A 21,269-nucleotide genomic window follows, 5' to 3' on the forward strand; every position below is an offset into this window, starting at 1 on the left:
TAGTGTTGATTAGAAGTCATTTTATTGAAAATTTTGAATCTTAGTACATAGAGTCTATGATACGCCTCATGCTCATGAATCTCGTGCCACCCATTTCTCTGAAGCTCCTGTACTCTCCAGGCCTCAAGTACATCATCCTCCCTCTGTATTGGGGCTGCTCATACATGAGCCAGTGGCCATCCATCACATGGCAGGACTGGCAGTGAGACATGCGGTAACGGTCCATGATGTTGTCACAGTCATCCATGAGCTCGTACATCTGACCTCCAAAGTTTTCTCTCTCGTAGATCTTGATTCTGTAGGATCCCCTGTGCTGTAGTTAAGTTGTCAACAGGTCACTTATTTTTCATACTTTTTACCAATATCAATTTTAAAAGTATCAAAAATAACTTTTTGGCACAAGGACTTAAAACATTTTGTTAAGGATTTTACACATATGAAATGTTCAGGAAACTCACCATAGGGATGATTCGGCAAGATCTGATGCAATCATTCATTCCAAACATTGACATGTAATCAGCATAATCTCCTTTTCTAAAGAAATACTGATTTCCCATGTAGTTGGGTCGGTCGTACATCATGAAGCAGCCGCTCTCTATTCTGCAAGAGTGACAACGGCTCAAGTAGGAGGACATGTCAGCACAGTCGCTCATGCACTCATAAGAGCGACCCTGAAAGTTCCTGTCCTCGTAGAAGATGACCTGGGACAAGCAAAACAATCAGCATTGAGTGAATTACTGTTTAATAGTTCTATATTCAATATTTATCACCCCCCAAAATACCAGATGACTCTTTAAAATTGATTTGTTGCACACAAATTGCACTTAGACCTGAAATGTCATTATCAGTCTGCAAGGTGAACAAATCACATTGTAGATAAATTGAGCATTTGTTTTTTTTTTATCTTACCTTTCCGTGCATGGCTGGAGTTGTGATTATTACAAACTTGCTACTGTAACAACAGCCTGCTGCCTTATTTATACCATATGGTCTACCAAAGAATTTGTATTCCTATTGTTTAAAAAGTCCTTAGTCAGCTGCATGGTGTAGTGAGTGGTACAATTTGCCACTACAGAACAGAATAGGGTTATTATTTTAAGGCTTGTGGTGGAGAATATTAGAAATTTCTGCTTGTTAAGCAATTCTGACAACAAGAAGGCAAAAATACAAAGCAAAAATAGCCAAAACACAGCTCATACTAAATATGCTTGTGTACATAGGGCTAATCTTGACTATTAATTTTATTTAACTGATTGAGTCTGTAAACGACAATAATCTCTGTTGGCATTTTAAAATATTTCACTGAATTAAGTAGTACACTACATTTTCACATTGGGCTGATGCTAACACTTTGATTAGAGTTAGTTTAATGAAAGGATCCTTTGCATTTCATGTTTGAATTTTAGTTTTTATTTGCTTGTTTGTGTTAGAGAGTGATATTTAAAATAATGTTCACAACAGATTTTTTAGTTTTTTTTATTTGAAATTTATTTTAAATAATATATTTTTCACTATTTGAATGGTAGATCAGTTTAAAGTTTGTACTTTTGAAAATTGTATGGTGTGTGGTATCTTGTTCGTTAAGAACTTTGTAGCAATTCACTTGTTCACAATGTTGTAGGAACGGCATGGCATATTACAATTGGGGAACAGTTTGAGAGTGACAATCTGCTATACTTACTGTAATGAATTGGGTGGCAACAGAGGTGAGGATTGAATTGGAGTTTTGTTTTGAGAATGGTGGTACAGGTAAGGTCAAAACAGGGACAGATAAAAATATGCAGGAAATCATATTCAAAGTCATATTCAACGTCATATAGTCAGAACAATGGCAAAACAACATGAACAAAAAAGAAACAAGTGTCAAAACATGGCTAGACAGGGCAAGGATAACACTTAATATTGCTCACTCACAGCTAACAACATTCAGCAACGGATGTGTGCGTGTGTGTGTGTGTTTGTTGTGTATATATAGTCCAAGTGATCAGTCTTAACTAGCCTCAGTTGTGTAAGTGTTCTCAGGGGTGATGATCTGAAACTGGTGTTTGTGTGAGGTGCTTGATGGGATATGTAGTTTGGATAATTGACAGATGTGTAGTTCTCCAGCAATCTGCCAAGGCTAGATCACCGTTAATCTTATGGTAAACAATTATGCACTTGTGCTTTTAACACAATAGTTATTTTTCAGCTTAGCAATGTTAAATATCTAAAAAAGTTAATGCAATTATAGCCACCCGATTCACAACTGCTGCTTTGGTCAGTTTTATTTCTTGACAAGAATTGCATTTATTTATGCAAAGAATGTGTTTTTGCCAACTTCAAATTGGGACTTTTGAAATACAGATGAACTTCAGGCTAAAATCAGATGAGTATAGAACACAGAGGCACATTGCATATACAAATGCACGCTAGAGCCCAATGATACCTTTTTTGGGGGGCCAATACTGATCATCAGAGAATAAAAATACTAATATTGGCATATTGGCCAATATTCTTTATAGTATAGTACAATACCTGTCACCTAACCATTCGTGTTCTATTCAGTCATATTTTAAATACTAATGACTTTTTACAAATGACTAAAGTCTTTTTTTTCAATGTTCTATAAAAATTACTTAATGAGCTTTATTTTAATTAATGATTATTTTAAAGGGATTACATTTTAGTAATCAAAACATGAGTCTTATACAAGTGGTCCTCAACCACCAAGCCACAGTGTTACGGTTGCAGGTTTGTGCGCTTTTCCGGAGTGTATGTTTGATCACGTGGGTTTGTTTTGTTTTGGTTGTCCATGTGTATTTGTTATGCTCACGTCATATGACGACACTCAGCTGGGCTGATTACACGCCAGCTGAGGCTCATTATTAGGCTTATATCAGGGTGACTTTTCTATGTTTCTTTGTCAGTTCGTTACACCTATTCATATGTGTGTTGTCTGTGCTCAGGCCCCTGAGGAGATTTACCTGGACCCTGTTTTCCTGTCTGTTCCTGCCCTGTGTTCATCGTCCTCCTAGCCTGCCACTATCATTGTTGGTTTATTTTGACATTGTCAAATAAACTTCATCACTTGCATCTGGATCCTCTTAGACTCTTATTTTTGAACGTTACATACAGACCGGTACTGTACTGTGGATGAATTGTTACCGGGCTGTACAAAAAAATCATTAATTGTTTCCATTTTATTTATTATGCGTGTCTGAACAATCTTTTATTTAAAAAAAAATGACTGTATTCTCGGGGCGAGGCAGTGGTGCAGTAGGTGGTGCTGGTTCGAACCTTGGCTCAGTTGGCGTTTCTGTGTGGAGTTTGCATGTTCTCCCCTCCTTCGTGTGGGTTTCCTCCGGGTGCTCCGGTTTCCCCCACAGTCCAAAGACATGCGGTACAGGTGAATTGGGTTGACTAAATTGTCTATAGTGTATGAGTGTGTGTGTGAATGTGTGTGTGGATGTTTCCCAGAGATGGGTTGCGGCTGGAAGGGCATCCGCTGCGTAAAAACTTGCTGGATAAGGCGGTTCATTCCTCTGTGGCAACCCTGGATTAATAAAGGGACTAAGCCGACAAGAAATTGAATGAATGAATGACTGTATTCTCTTGTACTGTATACATCTCGGTCACCTGAGCACCCAAATTTAACCCACAAGCAGCCAAATGAGTAAGAAACAGAAGTCTTTGGAAAGTTTTCCACGGACCCACGGACTGCAAAGGAATGGATCCGTAACCCATTTGTCAACAAATCAGGTGAATCCACCTTGTCTTTGCTAGAAATTCAAATGCTGGAGATAGCAAATGACTGAGGCCTTTTAGGGGCTGTTCATACTGTACAGTTTGTCTTTTTAAGAATTTGCGCAATTTATTTCCATATATTTCCACATTTCATTATAGCCATAAATATTAGTGCTGATTCATAAATAAAACTTGTATCAAAGCTGCAGCAATGTTTTGTCAGCTTGTCATCCTCTGAGAAAATGGTTGATAGTCACATAGAAACCTACAAACCACCGAACCATAAAACTAGTAATCACCCACTTGAATTTTTTAATTATCATTCATAATTGTTTCGTGTGATAAAATCAACTATATATTATGTGCTGTATATCGTGGTTGGGGCTATTACTTTTTGCTTCATACAGCGTCTGAGTAAACAATGTGCATGACTGACAAACTACAGTTATAATAGCCTTAGTAAGCAACAGGCACACAGCACTATTGTGTATTGCTGTAATCATTTACTGACAAATCTGCTGTGGTACAGCTGCCTGAATGCCCTGGTGCTTGCTGAACAGAACAGAAGGACAGAGAGGAAGCATTGCACTGGGAGATTCAGAGCTTGCGCATGTGGAGCAAAATTGGCAGAAATGTTTAGCTTAACAGCAGCCAAGGTTTATACCAAAATGTTGCTGTTTTTGTCAGTATATTTGTTTGATAAAAAAACACTGTTAAAAGCTAGATATCTTTAAAAAAATGTGCTAAATAATCAGTAAGGGCTCTATTTTGACCATCCATGTGCAAAGTGAAAAGCACAGGGCATAAAGTCATTATAGGCATGTCCAAATCCACTTTTGCTATTTTAAGGCCGTGGCGCATGGTCTAACAGGGTTGAGCGTATTCTTTTAATGAGTTATAGGTGTGTTTTGAAAATAAACCATCTCCCATTCCCTTTAAGAGTCAGTTGCGTCACGCCATAGCGCATTTGCTATTTACATGACGGACTTTGTAAGTGGAAAAACTAAACCCTTCACTAGCAAGAAAACAGTTAAACAGAGCTTATACAGCGCGAGAATGAGAGATGAGCCTCCTTATTCTTTACTTTCACTTTTACTCTCATGGATAGGGAAACATGTTGTATGCACAGACATCCATTAGCCTATACATAATTAACTTCATTTGTTAAGCGCAAAGATTTGTTTCAAAACTATTTCTAAATTCAGTTCTAATTTCCAACAAACTAATTATTGAACAATTATAATGAAGTGTGCTCAAAAAACTGAGTCATATCCAAATACACATGCTGGGGCCCATATGGTCTAAAACCTGGAAGGAGGGCAAATCTAAGCTTGTTTTTAATAAAACAAATATGAATATGCATTTATTTAATAATCCTACTACTAATAATAACATTATACAAAAGAAAATTGTTATGAATAAACGAAATTTTTTTTTGTAATATTTTAATCCTTTAATTCTTTTTTCATTTGTAAAGATATTTGCATATTGCTGTACATCTTGTGTGTATTAAGCAATGTGTAAGCGAGGCACACAAATCTATTGAACAGTCTATTATAGTTCTTCAAAATAGCAATGCGCCTCAACACACTTCTTTTTTAGACCAGAACACCTAGGTGAACATATGAGCCTAAATTAATTTGCTATTTAAACAGCTAGGTGCAAAATAGCAAAACTAGCAAACAACTAAAGTGTCGTGCCTTGCACCGCATTGCGCCGGGTGTATGATAGGGCCCTACGTGTTTTCCAGCCAGTCAAAAAACTTATAGTCTTATACTTAAAATATAATCACAAAATAGTCAGTTACAGCAGGGGTTCTCAAGCTTTTTAGCCCGCAGCCCCCCAAATTGCAATGCTAGTGAGGCATGACCCCCAATAACCTCTGAGGTGGTTATAAATATATAACCCTTACACGCCGGCACACATATATATCAATATGCCTATTGGAAGTCAATTCATCATTTAATTTTGAAGAATGCCACTCAGAGACTATCCTCCATGTTCAGTTGTGCCCTGTATTTATGTTTAATGTACATGATTGCCGTAAAGATGTCAGAAAGTTTAACCTGGTGCCTGAAAATTTGCTGTGTCTTTACTATTTCATAATCACTCTAGGGGTCGCAAAAAAATGGAAAAGCTGATGACTTTTTATTTGCATGTTTTTTTTTTTAATGTAACCAAATGCAATTTTTTTTTCTTCTGTAGGTTATAGATAAAATGTTTAATTATAAATTAATTATTTTTGGAAATCCCCAAGCGGCTCCCCTTCATCATGACCCCCCGCTGGGTCCCGACCCCCACTTTGAGAACCACTGATTTAATAGCCTAATTTTGAGAGTGCTTTACCTGCTTTATGTATGCTACACAGTTTATTCTGTGTTATAAATAGTTTATAGAGAATCTAAGTTTCTAGTGTGTGAAAATTAAGATAAATAAAAAAAATTAACTCAAAATAAATCCAAAATGATCACTGCTACTTTTGTGAAAATGAATAGAGACATCAGAATTAAACTTGTTATATTTCATTGCAATTCATTACATTTTTATTAACTTTTCATTTTGTTTACAGAAAATCTATTAAGCACTTTTTTACACTTTTTTACACCCAAACACTTTTCATTCAAATTTCTTGTGTTCTTCATACTTTAATTTATAAAAGTAAAAAAAAAAACATCACCAGTTAATCACCTGTCATTTCATATAAAGGGTTCATATAAAAGTTAACCTTAAATTCAGTAATTTTGAGGTAACTTTTTGACCACATGATGTTTTCTTGTCAAATATCCACACACTGTGGATCCACAAAGATCAGCACATTAGCCAGTCTTTTTGAGCAAAGTAAAATAATTGATGATTGACATTCTGCCACAATATGGTGACAGAGGCTGCATAATATGTCCATAGAGAAAAACTGAACAAGTCATTTTAGATCAGGTAAGTGATATTCTAAGTCAATCTCTCTCTCTCTTTTGTATTTGGTATCGCTGTATTTATACCATAGTAATCTATTAGTGTTTGCTTTGGTTTTTTCAGGGGGAATTATTGTGAAATCCCCATTGCAACAGAGAAAGACTGGGAAATCTCTGTAGACTGATGGCATTTCATGCTGCTCATTCATTGTCTGTCAGTGGAAACATTAGTGCTGGCCTGGTGGCATAGTGGTTAGCCTCAGAGTAAAAAGGTAGCTGGTTCTGGCTGTTTCTGTGTGGAGTTTGCAGGTTCTCCTGGTGTTTTGTGTGTGTATTTAAGTGAAGTAAACAACATTTTAAGGCAGCATGAACACATACTTTAAGTTGAAGCAGCATACATTTTTTACATTGCATGTCACAATGTTGTTTTGCTAGATTTAATCTTAGTATGCTAAAAAAGATAAATAAGTAGATTCTAAGAGAGTAGTTTAAATGTGCTTTATTTTCAAAAGGAACATTTTCTTGCAAAATACAATCAACTTTTTAATAGAAGGAATCATTGATACGCCTCATGCTTAGGAATCTCATGCCACCCATTTCTCTGGGGCTCCTGTACTCTCCAGGCCTCATGTACATCATCCTGCCTCTGTATTGGGGCTGCTCATACACAAGCCAGTGGCCTTCCATCACATGGCAGGACTGGCAGTGAGACATGCGGTAACGGTCCATGATGTTGTCACAGTCATCCATCATCTCGTGCATCTGACCACCGAAGTTCTCCCTCTCATAGATCCTCATTCTGAAGGTTCCCCTATGCTACAAATGTGTAAACATTAACAGACATATACTAGTTGTAAATGCATTTAGTAACTAAACACTGTGGAAAGTGTAGTATATTTTCTTACCATGGGGATCATACGGCAGGATCTGATACAGTCATTCATGCCAAACATAGACATGTAATCAGCATAGTCTCCCCTCCTGAAGAAATACTGATTTCCCATGTAGTTGGGACGGTCATACATCATAAAGCAGCCGCTCTCAACTCTGCAAGAGTGACAGCGATTAAGGAAGGGAGACATGTCAGCCACATCGCTCATGCACTCATAAGAGCGACCCTGGAAATTCCTGTCCTCATAGAATACGACCTGGAAAGATTAAACATAACAAGGTTACTTGTAAGTGAAGTATCCATGTCAATAAATACTGCATTGATGGAGAGAGAGAGAAAATTATTTGTTTCTCATTTTAGTACTTACCCTGCAGGTGTTCATGCTGGTGCTTGTCATTTTTATTATTATTATCTGAAACGCTTCCGTTTACGCTGCTCTGTTCCCTTGCCAGGTTTGTCCCTTACTTTTATACCCGGGCATACTGAATAAAACCATGTGCTTGCTATTGAAATTTGAGGACAACCTCCTGATTCAGCAGATCAGTATGGAAGCGTTTAGAGTGCATTTATTGTGGTCCATTATAACTAAACCTACAGGTGGTGTACAGTTTACACAATGCCATGTTCATTCGTTTCTTCAAAAAGATTATGCATAATAAAATACTACTTTTATTGTGCTTAAAGTTTTAACACTGACAAATGCAGAACAGTGTGTTTGTCAAAAACAATTTCAAATTATTATTAATATTAAGAATTAAAAATAAAACTGTTATAATATTCTATTTTTATATCATACATATAAAGTGATGTATGTAAAGTGTATCACAATTAGTGTATATACATATAAAGTTGCAAAGTTCCATCACAAATGATTACACACATGACCCTTTAAAACATGATTTAAATTAGTTTTAACTGTTTCATGCCTGCATTTTCATTTATATATATATATATATATATATATATATATATATATATATATATATATATATATATATATATATATATATATATATACAATCGATTAAAAAAACAACTAATTAATCACACTTTTTTTGACAATTAATTGTGATTAATCGCTGAAACTTGTGATGTTGGCTATTCAAATGTAAAATTAATGTAAATGCAAGACAAAAACTATTTAAATTCAAAATATAAATGTTAATCAGAATTTTTGTTTAACTTGTAACACAGATTTCTTTATGTAAACAACAAACCCACAATAAACCATCAAGATCCTATCTTGACAGCCATATTTATTACAGAAATAAAAACACAGGCATTTCATAACTTTTTTGATTTAGTGGCCACGGACAACAATTTTTTGGCAGGTTTGTTGCTAAGAAACACGCGCGCATGCGTGCGCACACACACAGACACACACACTCACACACACACAACGCACACAGGACAGGGCTTCCGGAGCGACTCCCTTCAGATTCAACACGCATGATCGCGTTCATCAAATTTGCTTAAACTAGGCATTCTAAAGTATGGCTGTATTTCACAAGGATTCTGACAAATCAACGTAAAGCAGACGCTTTACAAAAGTTACATTTAATGGGGAAACCTGTCAAATTTACTGAAACATTGAAGGTCGCATGCTGAAAGGCAGAGGAATGCACTGTATTTAACAGCTCACGACTTCATCTGGCACTTCATTTACATGGACATTAATACTCAGATTTTAATATGATTAATATAATACTCTTATTAAGAGTCTAACATTCAAGCAGCATTTTTTATTTTTATTTTTAATCTTAAAGGACCACCAAGTCATGAAATGCAGAGGTTTTCCTTTCCGTTTGCCATGCGGTAACAAATTTCATTAAAACAAAAGTTAAAAGTTAAAAATGAAACATACGAAATTGCAAGAAACTGTGGAGGAGCTCTGGAGAGCCTGGTAATGCGACATTAATTGTTTTATACTAAAACTTGCCTTCAAAAAGTGCTTCCTTGGTGTTATCCATATTTCTTTGCATGTTGAACACATGCAAAGAACACATTGATAAAAAACTGCAACTGCGTAAATTGCGTTATTATTTTGAATAAAATTATAATTGCGTTGCGTATTTTGAATAAAGCTGCACACTAAATATATGGAACCAGAACAACGCATTATTCATCATTTATATGATTGTGTGTTCACTGGCTTATTAACTTAGTTTGTAAGTAAATTAGTTAATATATATATATATATATATATATATATATATATATATATATATATATATATATATATATATATATATATTAAAACAATCTGTGCAAGCAGCTGAAAATGTACAACATTATTACTTGTAACCCTTACAGATGAAGCTTTACAAATGACTTTTATATGTGCAGTCAAGTTAAAATTGTATTTTTATGGGAAATTTGCTGTGAACACTTGTTTTCATACAAATCCACATATGTTCAAATGCGATCACGTTGCTTTCCAAAAACAATGTTGTAGAGATGCGCTGAAATGAAAATTCTGAAACTAAAATTTGCACTTGACTGAAAACTAAAAAAAAAAAAAAGCATCCGTGTAAACACACATAGACACACACAGACATACATAGACAAGGACACACAGCATCATGCGCTTTTATTCACGCACATAAACACTCGCTTGCTCGGTAGCGATATTGTTAGATCGCCCGCTCCCATTTAAATTACACCAGAATTATACAAGCTGTCTGTATAAACACACATAGACACACTCAGGCTTAGACAGTGACACACAGCATCATGCGCTCTCTCATTCACACACATAAACACACTCGCTCACTGGGGAGCAATATTGCTAGATCGCCCGCTCCCATTCAAATTACACCAGAGTTACCGACCGCTCCCGCGGTATTTGGAAATTTATTCCTGCGCCGCAAGAAATCTGGTCGGGTGCCACAGCTCCCACGGTAAAGCTGCGGGAATGCACACCTCTATCCAGAAGTATTGCTGTACAAGTCAAGAGGAGAGGAAAAAGTCATGCCAGCAGGTCAAATGGGCCACAGTGAGAGTGAGAGAGAGAGAGAAGTTGAGTTTACTTTAATTCTCTCAATCGCAGTGAAATAGAAGCTTCTGCAGTAAGTGTCAGTGAAAGACTGTGCAGAAAACACACACGCAGTGAAATTGTGCACAGTTTCTGTGTTCGCCTCCCTCGCCAAAGTAAGCTATGGCGACGTGCAATGAGACAAATGGCAGTGCAAATGAGACAAATAACGTCAGTTCATAATAACCGGTTATGATTATTACTGAACCGATACCGGATTGTCCGTGTCTGCATCACAGTGCACCGAAGAAACAATTAATTTTGACAACCCCTAATATATGGGTACATGAGCAGAATAACCACAGAGTGGATTATTGAGCGATTTTGAACTTTGACTTTGGTGTGAAAGACAATGCAATCAATGTGTTTGATAGCACAGTGCAGCAATTTAGGACTCCTATAATGTTCCAAAATGTATTAAATCTATTAAAAGATTCGTCCAGAGCTCTATTATCATCAGCACATCGTTTTGTACTGTAGGTTGAAGATCAGTGTACCATTGAGGGTTTTCATACTTAAAATTGTTAACTTTGGATCATTCTAAGCTCTGGATAAACAGAATCCTGGGTTACCTGTAATCACATGGTGCATATTATACCTGGGGTTAACAGATAATCTTGGATATTTGTTGACAGATGTTTCAAACTGTTCAACCATAACTTTCTGGTCAATGATCTTATGTCCATATTTGTGGTATCACTGTTTTTTTTTTATTAAACAAACAGTGAGCAATATGTTTATGTACAGTTTCTTTGCTTAGATCAATAATTTGGCTGTAAAAAACACTCTAAATGTATTGTACAGGTATTAGTTTAGTGTTTCCTGAAATATAACTTTGACTTTCTTAAAGTGATTGCTACCATTGACTTCAGATGAAAATCTTCTTAAAAGTCAATTGGATGTCCTGAGGATGAGTAAGCTGACAGCATATAGTCATGTTTTGTATTTGAGTCTCATAAACTCAAATTGATTTGACTTCTAAACCTACAAGCTAGAAACTCATTAACATATAGAGTTTCATTAACATATTACGAAAGCAATTCAGCTTTCCATGGGCCTCTATACCATGCTGCTTTGTCAGGATTTTTCACAATAGGAGGCACATATTCTTTAGGTTTGGGCAGGTATAAATGTAAGGGTTAACATGAGCAGATTGCCAGTGCACTATTACAAAAGTGTTCCAAAAGGACGATCATTATCATCATGGGCAGAGTAAGTACTAGAAATGAAAAACAATGATATATCTATAGAATGCTATTTTCATTCAAAAATGCATTCAGTGTGTTTCAATGTTTCTCCTTGTGTTCCAAAATAGATCATCTTCTATGAGGACAGGAACTTCCAGGGTCGCTCTTATGAATGTATGGGTGACTGTGCAGACATGTCTTCTTACATGAGCCGTTGCCACTCTTGTAGAATAGAGAGTGGCTGCTGGATGATGTATGATCGTCCCAACTATATGGGCAATCAGTATTTCTTCAGGAGGGGTGACTATGCTGACTATATGGCTATGTTTGGCATGAATGATTGTATCAGATCCTGCCGAATGATCCCCATGGTAAGTAAATAACATACATAATGCAGTAGCCGCAGAACTGGTTACTAAATGCTCTTGTAAATACTTAGCACACTTTTTACATTTCTGTTTATATGTTTGCAGCACAGGGGATCCTTTAGAATGAGGATCTATGAGAGGGAGAACTTTGGCGGTCAGATGCACGAGATGTTGGATGACTGTGACAACATTCAGGACCGTTACCGCATGTCTCACTGCCAATCCTGCCATGTAATGGATGGTCACTGGCTCATGTATGAGCAGGCCCGCTACAGAGGCAAGATGATGTACTTCAGACCTGGAGAGTACAGGAACTTCAGTAATATGGGTGGCACAAGATTCATGAGCATGAGACGTATCAATGATTCTTATTTTTAAAAATAGATTTTTTTTTTTTTTACATAGGAACGTGATGTTTCAATAAAGTACAGATGAACCAATTCCTAAATTTAAAGTGCACGCTGTTTTCTTTATTTAAAAATTTACATGGAGAAAATTGAAAATGATCATTTGGCCAAATAGGTCTAAGAATTTGTAATAATAATAATAATAAAATCCCCAAAAAGTCCACAAAATGTCCAAAGAATCAGTTGGACCTGCAGCTGTCATACTGTTTCCATCAAATTATTTTATGCGCATTTTGGATATGCGCATAAAAAAATTGGTTGATGAAAATGCCAGGATGCGCATATATTTTGAAAATGCGCATAAAAAAATTTATGCACACAATGGAAACACTTTTACCAAACAAATTCCATTATGTGCATTAAAATAGTGATTTTGTTTTAAGAGAACATGTGATGATAAAAATGTGTGTAAATGGACAAACTAGCAGGTTGATCACATTGTAAAACAACTGAAATGTTGTTTTGGTCATTATAAAACACCATTTCACTATTAGTGTTTTCATAGTATTAATTACCTCCAGAACTGTCAAGCGTGTCTGCGCTCTGCGTTTCACGTCTTCAAGCGCCACCATGCATTCATTGCATGTCAGTGTTGTCTTCTGATATGCAAGTCTCAGTGTGGCTTAAAACCATACCATAGTTGTTCAAAACACTCCTGCAACATAAGAAGCAGTGGGTCATTGTTGCAAAAAGAACTTGCAGCAAATGTATACAGCTTCATACAACCACAATGTTAATGTTTTTCAAGGATGTGTTGTTTAAAAAAAACATGGGGTGATAAGATATTCAAGGGGTTCAAGGGATTAAGTAGGGTCATAGATTAGACAGATTATCAATTTAATTAAGATAAATAGAGTACTGGTTTTATATAGGTAATAGTAAAAGAATAGATAAAAAATAAAGCAACCAGTCAAATCTTTTTTACTTTGATTAACATGGCTAGCTAACTTGAACCAATAACTTTTTTTATTGATGTTGATAATGTAGCTGTAATTTTTATTTTTAGTTAAAACATTTATCAAGTGTTGAAAATATACACATTGAGAATGGTTTGGCAAACAAAATAAATTAATAACATCTATATTCTTTTCATATTTGGCCTGTAGGTGTCATTATAGTCAAACACTGGGACTGAAAAGCTAGTCAAAAATAACAAAGAGTGACCTTTAATTAGTTTGTGTCATAAAATAAATGGTTTGGTCTAGCTGGCAATATGATATTATCTGTAAAATATACTTACTTAACATTTAGATGCCACCCAAAATGTGAACCGCCTTGTGTAAGGGACCCCTCTCTTAAAATGTAACAGGCATCCTTGTATTTGTTTCTGTTACTACTTAATTTATTCATTACAATAAAAAATAATTATAACATTTATAAAGTATGTTTAGTTCCTATTATTTATTTCAATGTTTAAACTGTGATTATTACTGTTGTTTATACCTGTGGTTCCCATACCATAAACAGCTCTTTACAAAATGTTGGAAACCCCAGCTATAGTATAATGTAGTGGTCTTCAAACTTTTGTATACCACAGACCAGTTTTATTTTTTTCTATTTTTTTATTATTAAAGAACAATGTGGAGGGCTGATGTTGTATGTATACAATGGATGCAATATATTTTTTAAATAGATATTTTACCCCAAAAATCAGAACAGCAATTTTGGGCTAATTTACCTGCCTTAACAATTTCTGGTGAAGAGTGGTGTCTGCAATTTTTGCTGTGTTGGGTGTTTCATGTCTGTAATCTTTCTGATCATTATGAACACTAATGACACTGAATTGAGTCACAGTTTTTATATTATTGTGAAATGAATTAACTACTGTGCTAGAACATAAGTATCAATATTGCATGATATGCCGCATGCTCATGAATCTTATCCCAACCATATTCCTATAGTTCCCCCTCCTGAAGACATATCCACTTCCCATGTAGCTGGGCTGATGGTCTTCAGCAAGCTTGCACTCTCCACTTTTCAAGAGTTACAGGAACTCATGTAGGAAAAATTAGCACAGTCACAGTGCACTCTTAAGAACAACCCTGGAAGATCCTGTCCTTGTAGAAAAGGACCTGAAATGTATGTTAAAATTAGTGTTAATTTGTTGGTCTTGTCTGGAAACAATTCTTGGTATTGATATTGTACATTATCATTTATATTTATAACATTATAATGACATAAATATAGTTATGATAATAATAATAATAATAATAATAGCAATAATAATAGCATCATAGTGTTTTTTATAGTAGCGAGTTGCTATAAAAAAAATTTATTTAATTGAACATTTTTAGAAGACACAGTGCCCATGGTGTCTGTTTGTCAACTGCCAACAGATTGTTGTGGCTCCAAAGCACTATTTTTGCTCTTGGTTAACTTGTTATACCTGCTCCAGTTAAAAAGACAGTTTGTTCCCTATTGTATATAATTACCTGACCCTGCAGTGCAGTGCACTGGTCTTTTACACAGACAACCATGTTCTCTTTCTACACTTGCCTAGATCATGCTTCTCACTATTTCTATAGGTTCATTTTTGATTCCATGCTTTCAGCAGGAATGAGAGGAGTGTTTTCAGTGTTTTCCCTTTTTCCTTTAGAATGTTTTTAAATGCTTGTGTCAGGTGTGGTTTGGGAGGAGATGAGGACTCAGTATGCAGAAACAAAAGATGGGTTTATCAATAATACAATAAATCAACAAAAACTACCCAAAGGGAAACATTAATAAAATAAATCTTTACTGGACTGGCAAGGCTGGGCAGGACAAGAGAAGACAAGGTAAGATAAGGCAGAGTAGAAATCATCACAGAGAAAAGCTGATGACAAACTGGCAAAAACATGAATTCATTTTCCAGTTAAGTGGCTCTGTCTAGCTCTATACAGAGCTGCCAGAGCCAACTTGAAAAAGTAATTAAAAAAGCCAAGACAGACCTAAAAAGGAGACTAGTTTTCCATCTATCCAGCAATAACACTCGAGAGGTGTGGAACGGCATTCATGACATCACTAACTGCAGAGGCTGTGATGTGACAAAAGGAGACCTGGGTACACCACTGGCGGAAAAGCTGAATAGCTTCTTTGCCCACTTTAAAAACAAAACAACAGCACCACTCATCTGCTCCCGTCCGACTTCCTACCCTATCTTGCTCCTGCACCACTCCACACACTGTAACAGAGCAAGATGTCAGATGGGTGCTCCTAGCAGTAAACCCCAGCTGGCCCAGATGGAGTTCCTGGCAAGGTGCTAAAGGCATGTGCACCTCAACTCGCCCTCATCCTCACCTCAGTCTTCAACCTCTCCTTAGCCCAAGTAATCATCCCTTCCTGTCTAAAGTCTGGGACAATCATCCCGGTACTAAAGAAGTTTTCCATCACTAGCCTGAATGGTTATCGTCCTGTGGCCCTTACTATGGTAATAATGAAGTGCATTGAGAGACTGGTTCTCTGTCACATCAAGGACTATCTATCTCTGGACCTCAACCCCATATTGTGCGAACAGATCCACAGAGGATGCCATTGCCACAGCCCTCCATGCTGTGCTGGGCCATCTGGAGCAGTAGCAGAACAATGCTCGGATGCTCTTTGTGGACTACAGCTCAGCTTTCAATACAATCATTCTCGACATACTCGTCAGAAAACATTCTTGCCCCCCCCAAACCAGCCCCAAACTGTGAGATTTGGCCCCCACCTGTCCTCCACCCATACAATAACCATCAGCTCTCCACAGGGGTGTGTGCTAAGCCCTTTCCTGTATGGTCTATACACACCCTTGACTGTAGTCTGTCCCATGACAGAAACCTCATTAGCCGCGTTTCCACTATCTCGCCTAAAGCGAGCGAGCCAGGGCGAGCCAAGGCCAGTGGCGTTTCCACTGTCACATCCGGGGCCTAATCGGGCCAAAGCGGGGCTTTCTTGGGGCCAGCGGCCGGCCTTTTTCAGCCCACCGAATACCTTGGGCCAAAGAGGGCCAGCCGAGGCTTCGGGGCGGAGTGAAAGGAGAGGCGCAGTTTTCCGATCGCACACGAGTACATGCGCCAAACACATAAACAAACAAATAAATAAATAAGGGAAAGAAAACATCTGGAACAAATTATAGGCTGGGGTCTTTTTTGCATATGATCGCCCTTATGTTTCTCTTTTAAATGTAAGGCTGTTGCATAAAATGATCTTTCTTTGCTGCGTCTTTGATGTTTCAATAACGCATAATAATCTGTACACCATATTAAAGACACTGCAGACAGAAAAGGTTTTCAAGAGGTGTCGTCAAATTTAATAAGTGTGTATGTGTGTGAGACCGAGGAAAAGAGCGCTCCCTTCATAGCTCTGTTGATGCCGCGAGCAGCTTTTTTCTTTTATTTTTTTTGTTTTAATTTATTTTGGTGATAATACACTATATGAATACAACAGTAAGACATTAAACTTTACAAATTTCATCTCCACTTTTGTAGGCTCAAAACAATAGTGTCATATCTAGATAAAATAGCCCTATATTGAAATAATTTAAAGAATTACAAATATCAGATAGGCCTATAATAAAATCACATTAAATAAATAAACCAATATAAAACTAACAAAAGCTATAGCTATAACAATTAGGTACTATATCAAACTGTTTCAAATTTATAATTAACTTTCATTTTTCAAAAGCCTCTTTGAAAAAAAGATTTTAGATATTTTCTAAATAAATAAATAAATAAACACCGGAGAATGTTTTAAATATTATTTATAAAGTATTTGGATACGATTAAATTAATCAAATCATGCAAACAGAGCATTTTCGGGGTGAGTGAACGCAGAAACTAGGCAACCTTTTTTTCTGTCTGCAGCTGCGCAGCATTTTTTTGACGGGGAAAACTGCAAGTTCAAAATGTGTTCTGTGTCCTCAAACAAGTGTGTGTGTTTTTATATGACGTGGTAAAATTAAAAAAGGAAATTTTAAATACATGAAGAGCTTTATTAGTGCATAGCTGCTGAGCGCAACGCAATATAGGCTTTATTTTATTACGTGCTGCTCTTATGTGCTGAAACACTGAACACTTTCCTTTACTTAAGATATAAGCAACATCTTTAAATAAAGGGAATCACCTATTAAGTGTCATAAAGCCTATAGGGAAAAATAATCATGTTTCAGTTCTCTCTGGAGCATTTGGGATGAATGTTGGACAGATTCTGTCTAGAGGATGTTATAAAATACATTTTATATCAAGTTATTAACGGATAATTTTATATATGTGGTGTTATATTATGGATGTGTGCGCTCCCTGCGCTGGGTCCCTCCGTTGGTGGCAAGACCACTGGATTTCGATGCAAATAGTCGGTCATCGAGTAAATTAATATGATGAATGAAAACATACAGGCATGTGCGTATAGACATGCGTTGTACTGCTGTACAGTAACGTGTCATTTGTTTGTTTTGGTTGTCCTAATTATAATAGTTTCTTGATTACGTGCTTTATCTGCATGATTCTCGCTGAAGTGGGCGGTTTGAGTGACATTCGATTCAGGGTATAGTCAGGGGGCGGGGTTTGCGTGACGCGCTGCGAGCTACTAGCCCCACAGTGGAAACGTGACATGATTTCGGCCTCACTGCTCTACCTCTCGGGCGATTGGCCCGGCCTGGCCTGATTTAAGCCCTGGGTCGCACTGGCACTAGTGGAAATGCGGCTACTGTGAAGTTTGCTGATTACACCACAGTGGTCGAACTCATCTTGAGGGGTAATGAAGTGGTCTTGAAGCTGGCAACATAGTGCTGGGAGAATAACCTAGCTCTGAACACCAAAAAAACAAAAGAGATCATTGTCGCCATTCTCGAGGCACAGCACAGACTTAGCCCCACTCTACATCAATGGTGAGTGTGTGGAGAGGGTCCACACCTTCCGGTTTCTTGGCATGATCATGTCAAATGACATCTCATGACCACGGCGATCATCAACAAGCTTCACTTCCTGAGAGTCCTCAGGAAGCACAACCTTGACCGCAGCCTGCTACTGACATACTGCATCACAATATGGTACGGTAGCTGCACCATGGCAGACAGGGAGAGGCTCCAGAGGGTAGTCTAAGCTGCACAAAAGATCATCGGCTGCCCTCTCCATTCCCTGCTGGAAATTTACACCTCCCGCTGCCTCAGCAGAGCTGAGAACATCCGACAGACAGCTCTCACCCGGCATCTGAACGTCTCGACCTGTTGTCTTCAGGAGCAGGTGCCTACAGGTGCATCAGAATGAGGACAACCAGACTTGAGAGGCACTTTTTCTCAAAAGCCAATACCATCCTCAACTCACACATGCACTGACCCCATACATGCACACACTTGGACTGGCTTATAAAATAAAATCACTTAATATGCAAACTTAATTTGGAATTCATGCAAAACACATCTAATTGTATACATCCTGTACATATTGTAGCTCTTGTTCAGCCTCAGAACTGTTTACTCCACCTCACCCTACTGCCCCCTCATCCCCTATTTTTTCACTATAGTTTAAAGGTTCAGGACACCCAGGAGAACTTTTTTTTTATATTAACAGATGTGTGTGTGTTGAGCATCAGTTAAGACAATGTTAGCACCTGTCAGCTTTAATTGTGGGGAAAACTGGATAATTTTGAGCTTTTGTCAGCTAATTTCAGCTTCCGGGTTTAAAATGATTTTTGGGGCGGGATCAAAATCGGCGACGTAGCGCAGAACTGCAAGTGCAATGATGACGCGTCGGTTTCTCATTATTATTCATAGCAGACTTTTCTTATCCTATGAGAAGAGCCGGCTGCTTAATTATTTATCAGACCTGCCAGTGTCAAGCCCGAGCTGAGAGACACGGAAACCACGGCACAGTATTTAGCCGTTCATGAAGGCTCATATGCATTTGTTTCCATCATCCACGGGGTTTGTTGCATGTTTTCCTCCGCGATCTTGTCAGGGCCGATCATACAGCAAAGCTGTGTGCGTGCTGCTAGCATTTTTGTCGGGAGAGCAGCACGAGAATTAGAGAATGGTGGACGCTGTGTTTTATCAGGAGTTCGTTCACATTCAGACACATCGTCGTGCTGCTGTGTTTGCCTAAATCCTCCAGATTACCAGCAGGGTTAATGGTTAAAATAGACTGGTCAGGAGACCTGCTGCACTGAGTCTGCTGGATACGTGGATTGAGGGAGAAGTCCTCATTTATATTTACATGAACACACTTATCTTTATAATGATATAAATTGTGGTTGTCTGTATATGAAATTACGAATAACAAATGTAGCAGGGCATTAAATCACTGTTCATTTCTTTGCATTTTAACTTTGTAAACTATAAACTCATGCGTCTCCTCTTTGTGTCTCATTTTGTGAGTTAAATGACAACAGCAGTTGTTCGCTCCCCTTCTCCCCTGCTGGCCACGCCCACTCCTGCCCGATGCTCCACGCCCATTAATCATGCATCTTTTGAAAAAATTCTGAAGTAGACTTTAACCGAAAGAGGGGAGTGTCATGGCCCTTTAACACAACTGTGTAGGTAGATAATTTGTCATGCTCTATGGAAAAAAAAAAGGTTTTAAGTAATGCCATTAATTAATTAATTCCACTGTGTTTGTTATATCACAAATAGGCATGTGATGATAATTATTTTGAAGATATACCGCAGTTTAGAAAAGTATATATATATATATATATATATATATATATATATATATATATATATATATATATATATATATATATATATATATATTATTATTATTATTATTTTATTTTTATTTTTTTTCATTTATTTATTTATTTATTTTTAGGACAACAGTATCTCCATCAGCAAATACATTCAAAGATGCCGTTAATTGTAAAGAAATCTGTGTTTTTGAAACAAATGAAGAAGGCAGAAGTCAATGATTTATTTGAATTGTTTAGTCTACCATGTTTACTGTTACAAAATACTTAAAATGTTTCTCAAAAAAATAAATAAATAAATATTGTGTTCAAAGGGGAAACAAATTGTTGCTTTTTACCAAGACATTTACAAAGAAAATTTTTTAGGTCAGTTTGGACAATATCGTGAAATTTTTGTGATATTTTTATCCAAGGTTATCCCGTCAGAATCTTATGCTGGCCCATGCCTAATCACAAACCTCTGTCATATTTTTTTCTACATTTCTAAAACAAGTGATTATTTTAAAGATTATATTTTGAGCATTTGACTTTTCCTCAGTGCTGATGTGTTTTCATTTTCATCTCACTCATGGTGAGTTTGGACAAAGGAGTGTATAGGATAAGTAAAACTGGCCAGATTTTAGTTTGCCTGGCAGGAAAATTGACATTAAATACAAAGGGTGGTTATCATACCAAAAATGACCGACAATAAAAGCAGATTATTTTACAGCTAATATAATTTAAATCTCTGTGGAATTTTCCCAATTTACAACATTATGGGCTCTATTTTGACAATCCATTCGCAAAATCCAAAGTGCAGTTGCGTCACGCCATAGTGCATTTGCTATTTACATGACAGACTTTGTAAGTGGAAAAACTGAACCCTTTACTAGCGAGAAAACAGTTAAACAGAGCATCTGCAGCGTGAGAATAAGAGATGAGCTTCCTTATTCTTTACTTTCACTTTCACTCTCATGGATAGGGAAACTTGTTGTACGCACAGACATCCATTAGCCTATACGTAATTAATTTAGTTTGTTAAGCGCAAAGATTTGTTTCAAAACTATTTCTAAATTCAGCTCTAATTTCCAGCAAACGAATAAATGAACATTTATAACGAAGTGTGCTCAAA

At 36.9% G+C, this 21,269-nt stretch overlaps 3 protein-coding genes across 3 annotated transcripts; 1 reads left to right on the forward strand and 2 right to left on the reverse strand.

The window, feature by feature from the left end:
* On the reverse strand, window positions 1–940 carry crygm2b (crystallin, gamma M2b). The gene is given in 3 exon segments (NM_001020783.1): window positions 1–313; window positions 459–701; window positions 910–940. Coding segments are annotated over 3 exon segments (528 nt in total). The 5' UTR covers window positions 922–940; the 3' UTR covers window positions 1–40.
* Window positions 941–7,116: 6,176 nt separating this feature from the next.
* On the reverse strand, window positions 7,117–7,957 carry crygm2a (crystallin, gamma M2a). The gene is given in 3 exon segments (NM_001018121.1): window positions 7,117–7,448; window positions 7,538–7,780; window positions 7,892–7,957. Coding segments are annotated over 3 exon segments (546 nt in total). The 5' UTR covers window positions 7,922–7,957; the 3' UTR covers window positions 7,117–7,175.
* Window positions 7,958–10,083: 2,126 nt separating this feature from the next.
* crygm2e (crystallin, gamma M2e) lies at window positions 10,084–12,567 on the forward strand. The gene is made up of 3 exons (XM_693000.7): window positions 10,084–11,770; window positions 11,874–12,116; window positions 12,219–12,567. The coding sequence occupies exons 1-3, from the start codon at window positions 11,762–11,764 to the stop codon at window positions 12,489–12,491; spliced, it is 525 nt and encodes a 174-aa protein (XP_698092.2). The 5' UTR covers window positions 10,084–11,761; the 3' UTR covers window positions 12,492–12,567.
* Window positions 12,568–21,269: the final 8,702 nt, after the last annotated feature.

The sequence above is a fragment of the Danio rerio genome, chromosome 9 (genome assembly GCF_049306965.1).
Source record: "Danio rerio strain Tuebingen ecotype United States chromosome 9, GRCz12tu, whole genome shotgun sequence".
In the NCBI taxonomy this organism is placed as follows: domain Eukaryota; kingdom Metazoa; phylum Chordata; class Actinopteri; order Cypriniformes; family Danionidae; genus Danio; species Danio rerio.

What these genes read in the sequence shown, in the direction of transcription:
- crygm2e (XM_693000.7), top strand. An exon ending in CCTGCCGAATGATCCCCATG is followed by an intron (nt 12,117 to 12,218) that starts GTAAGTAAATAA and finishes ATATGTTTGCAG; the next exon opens with CACAGGGGATCCTTTAGAAT.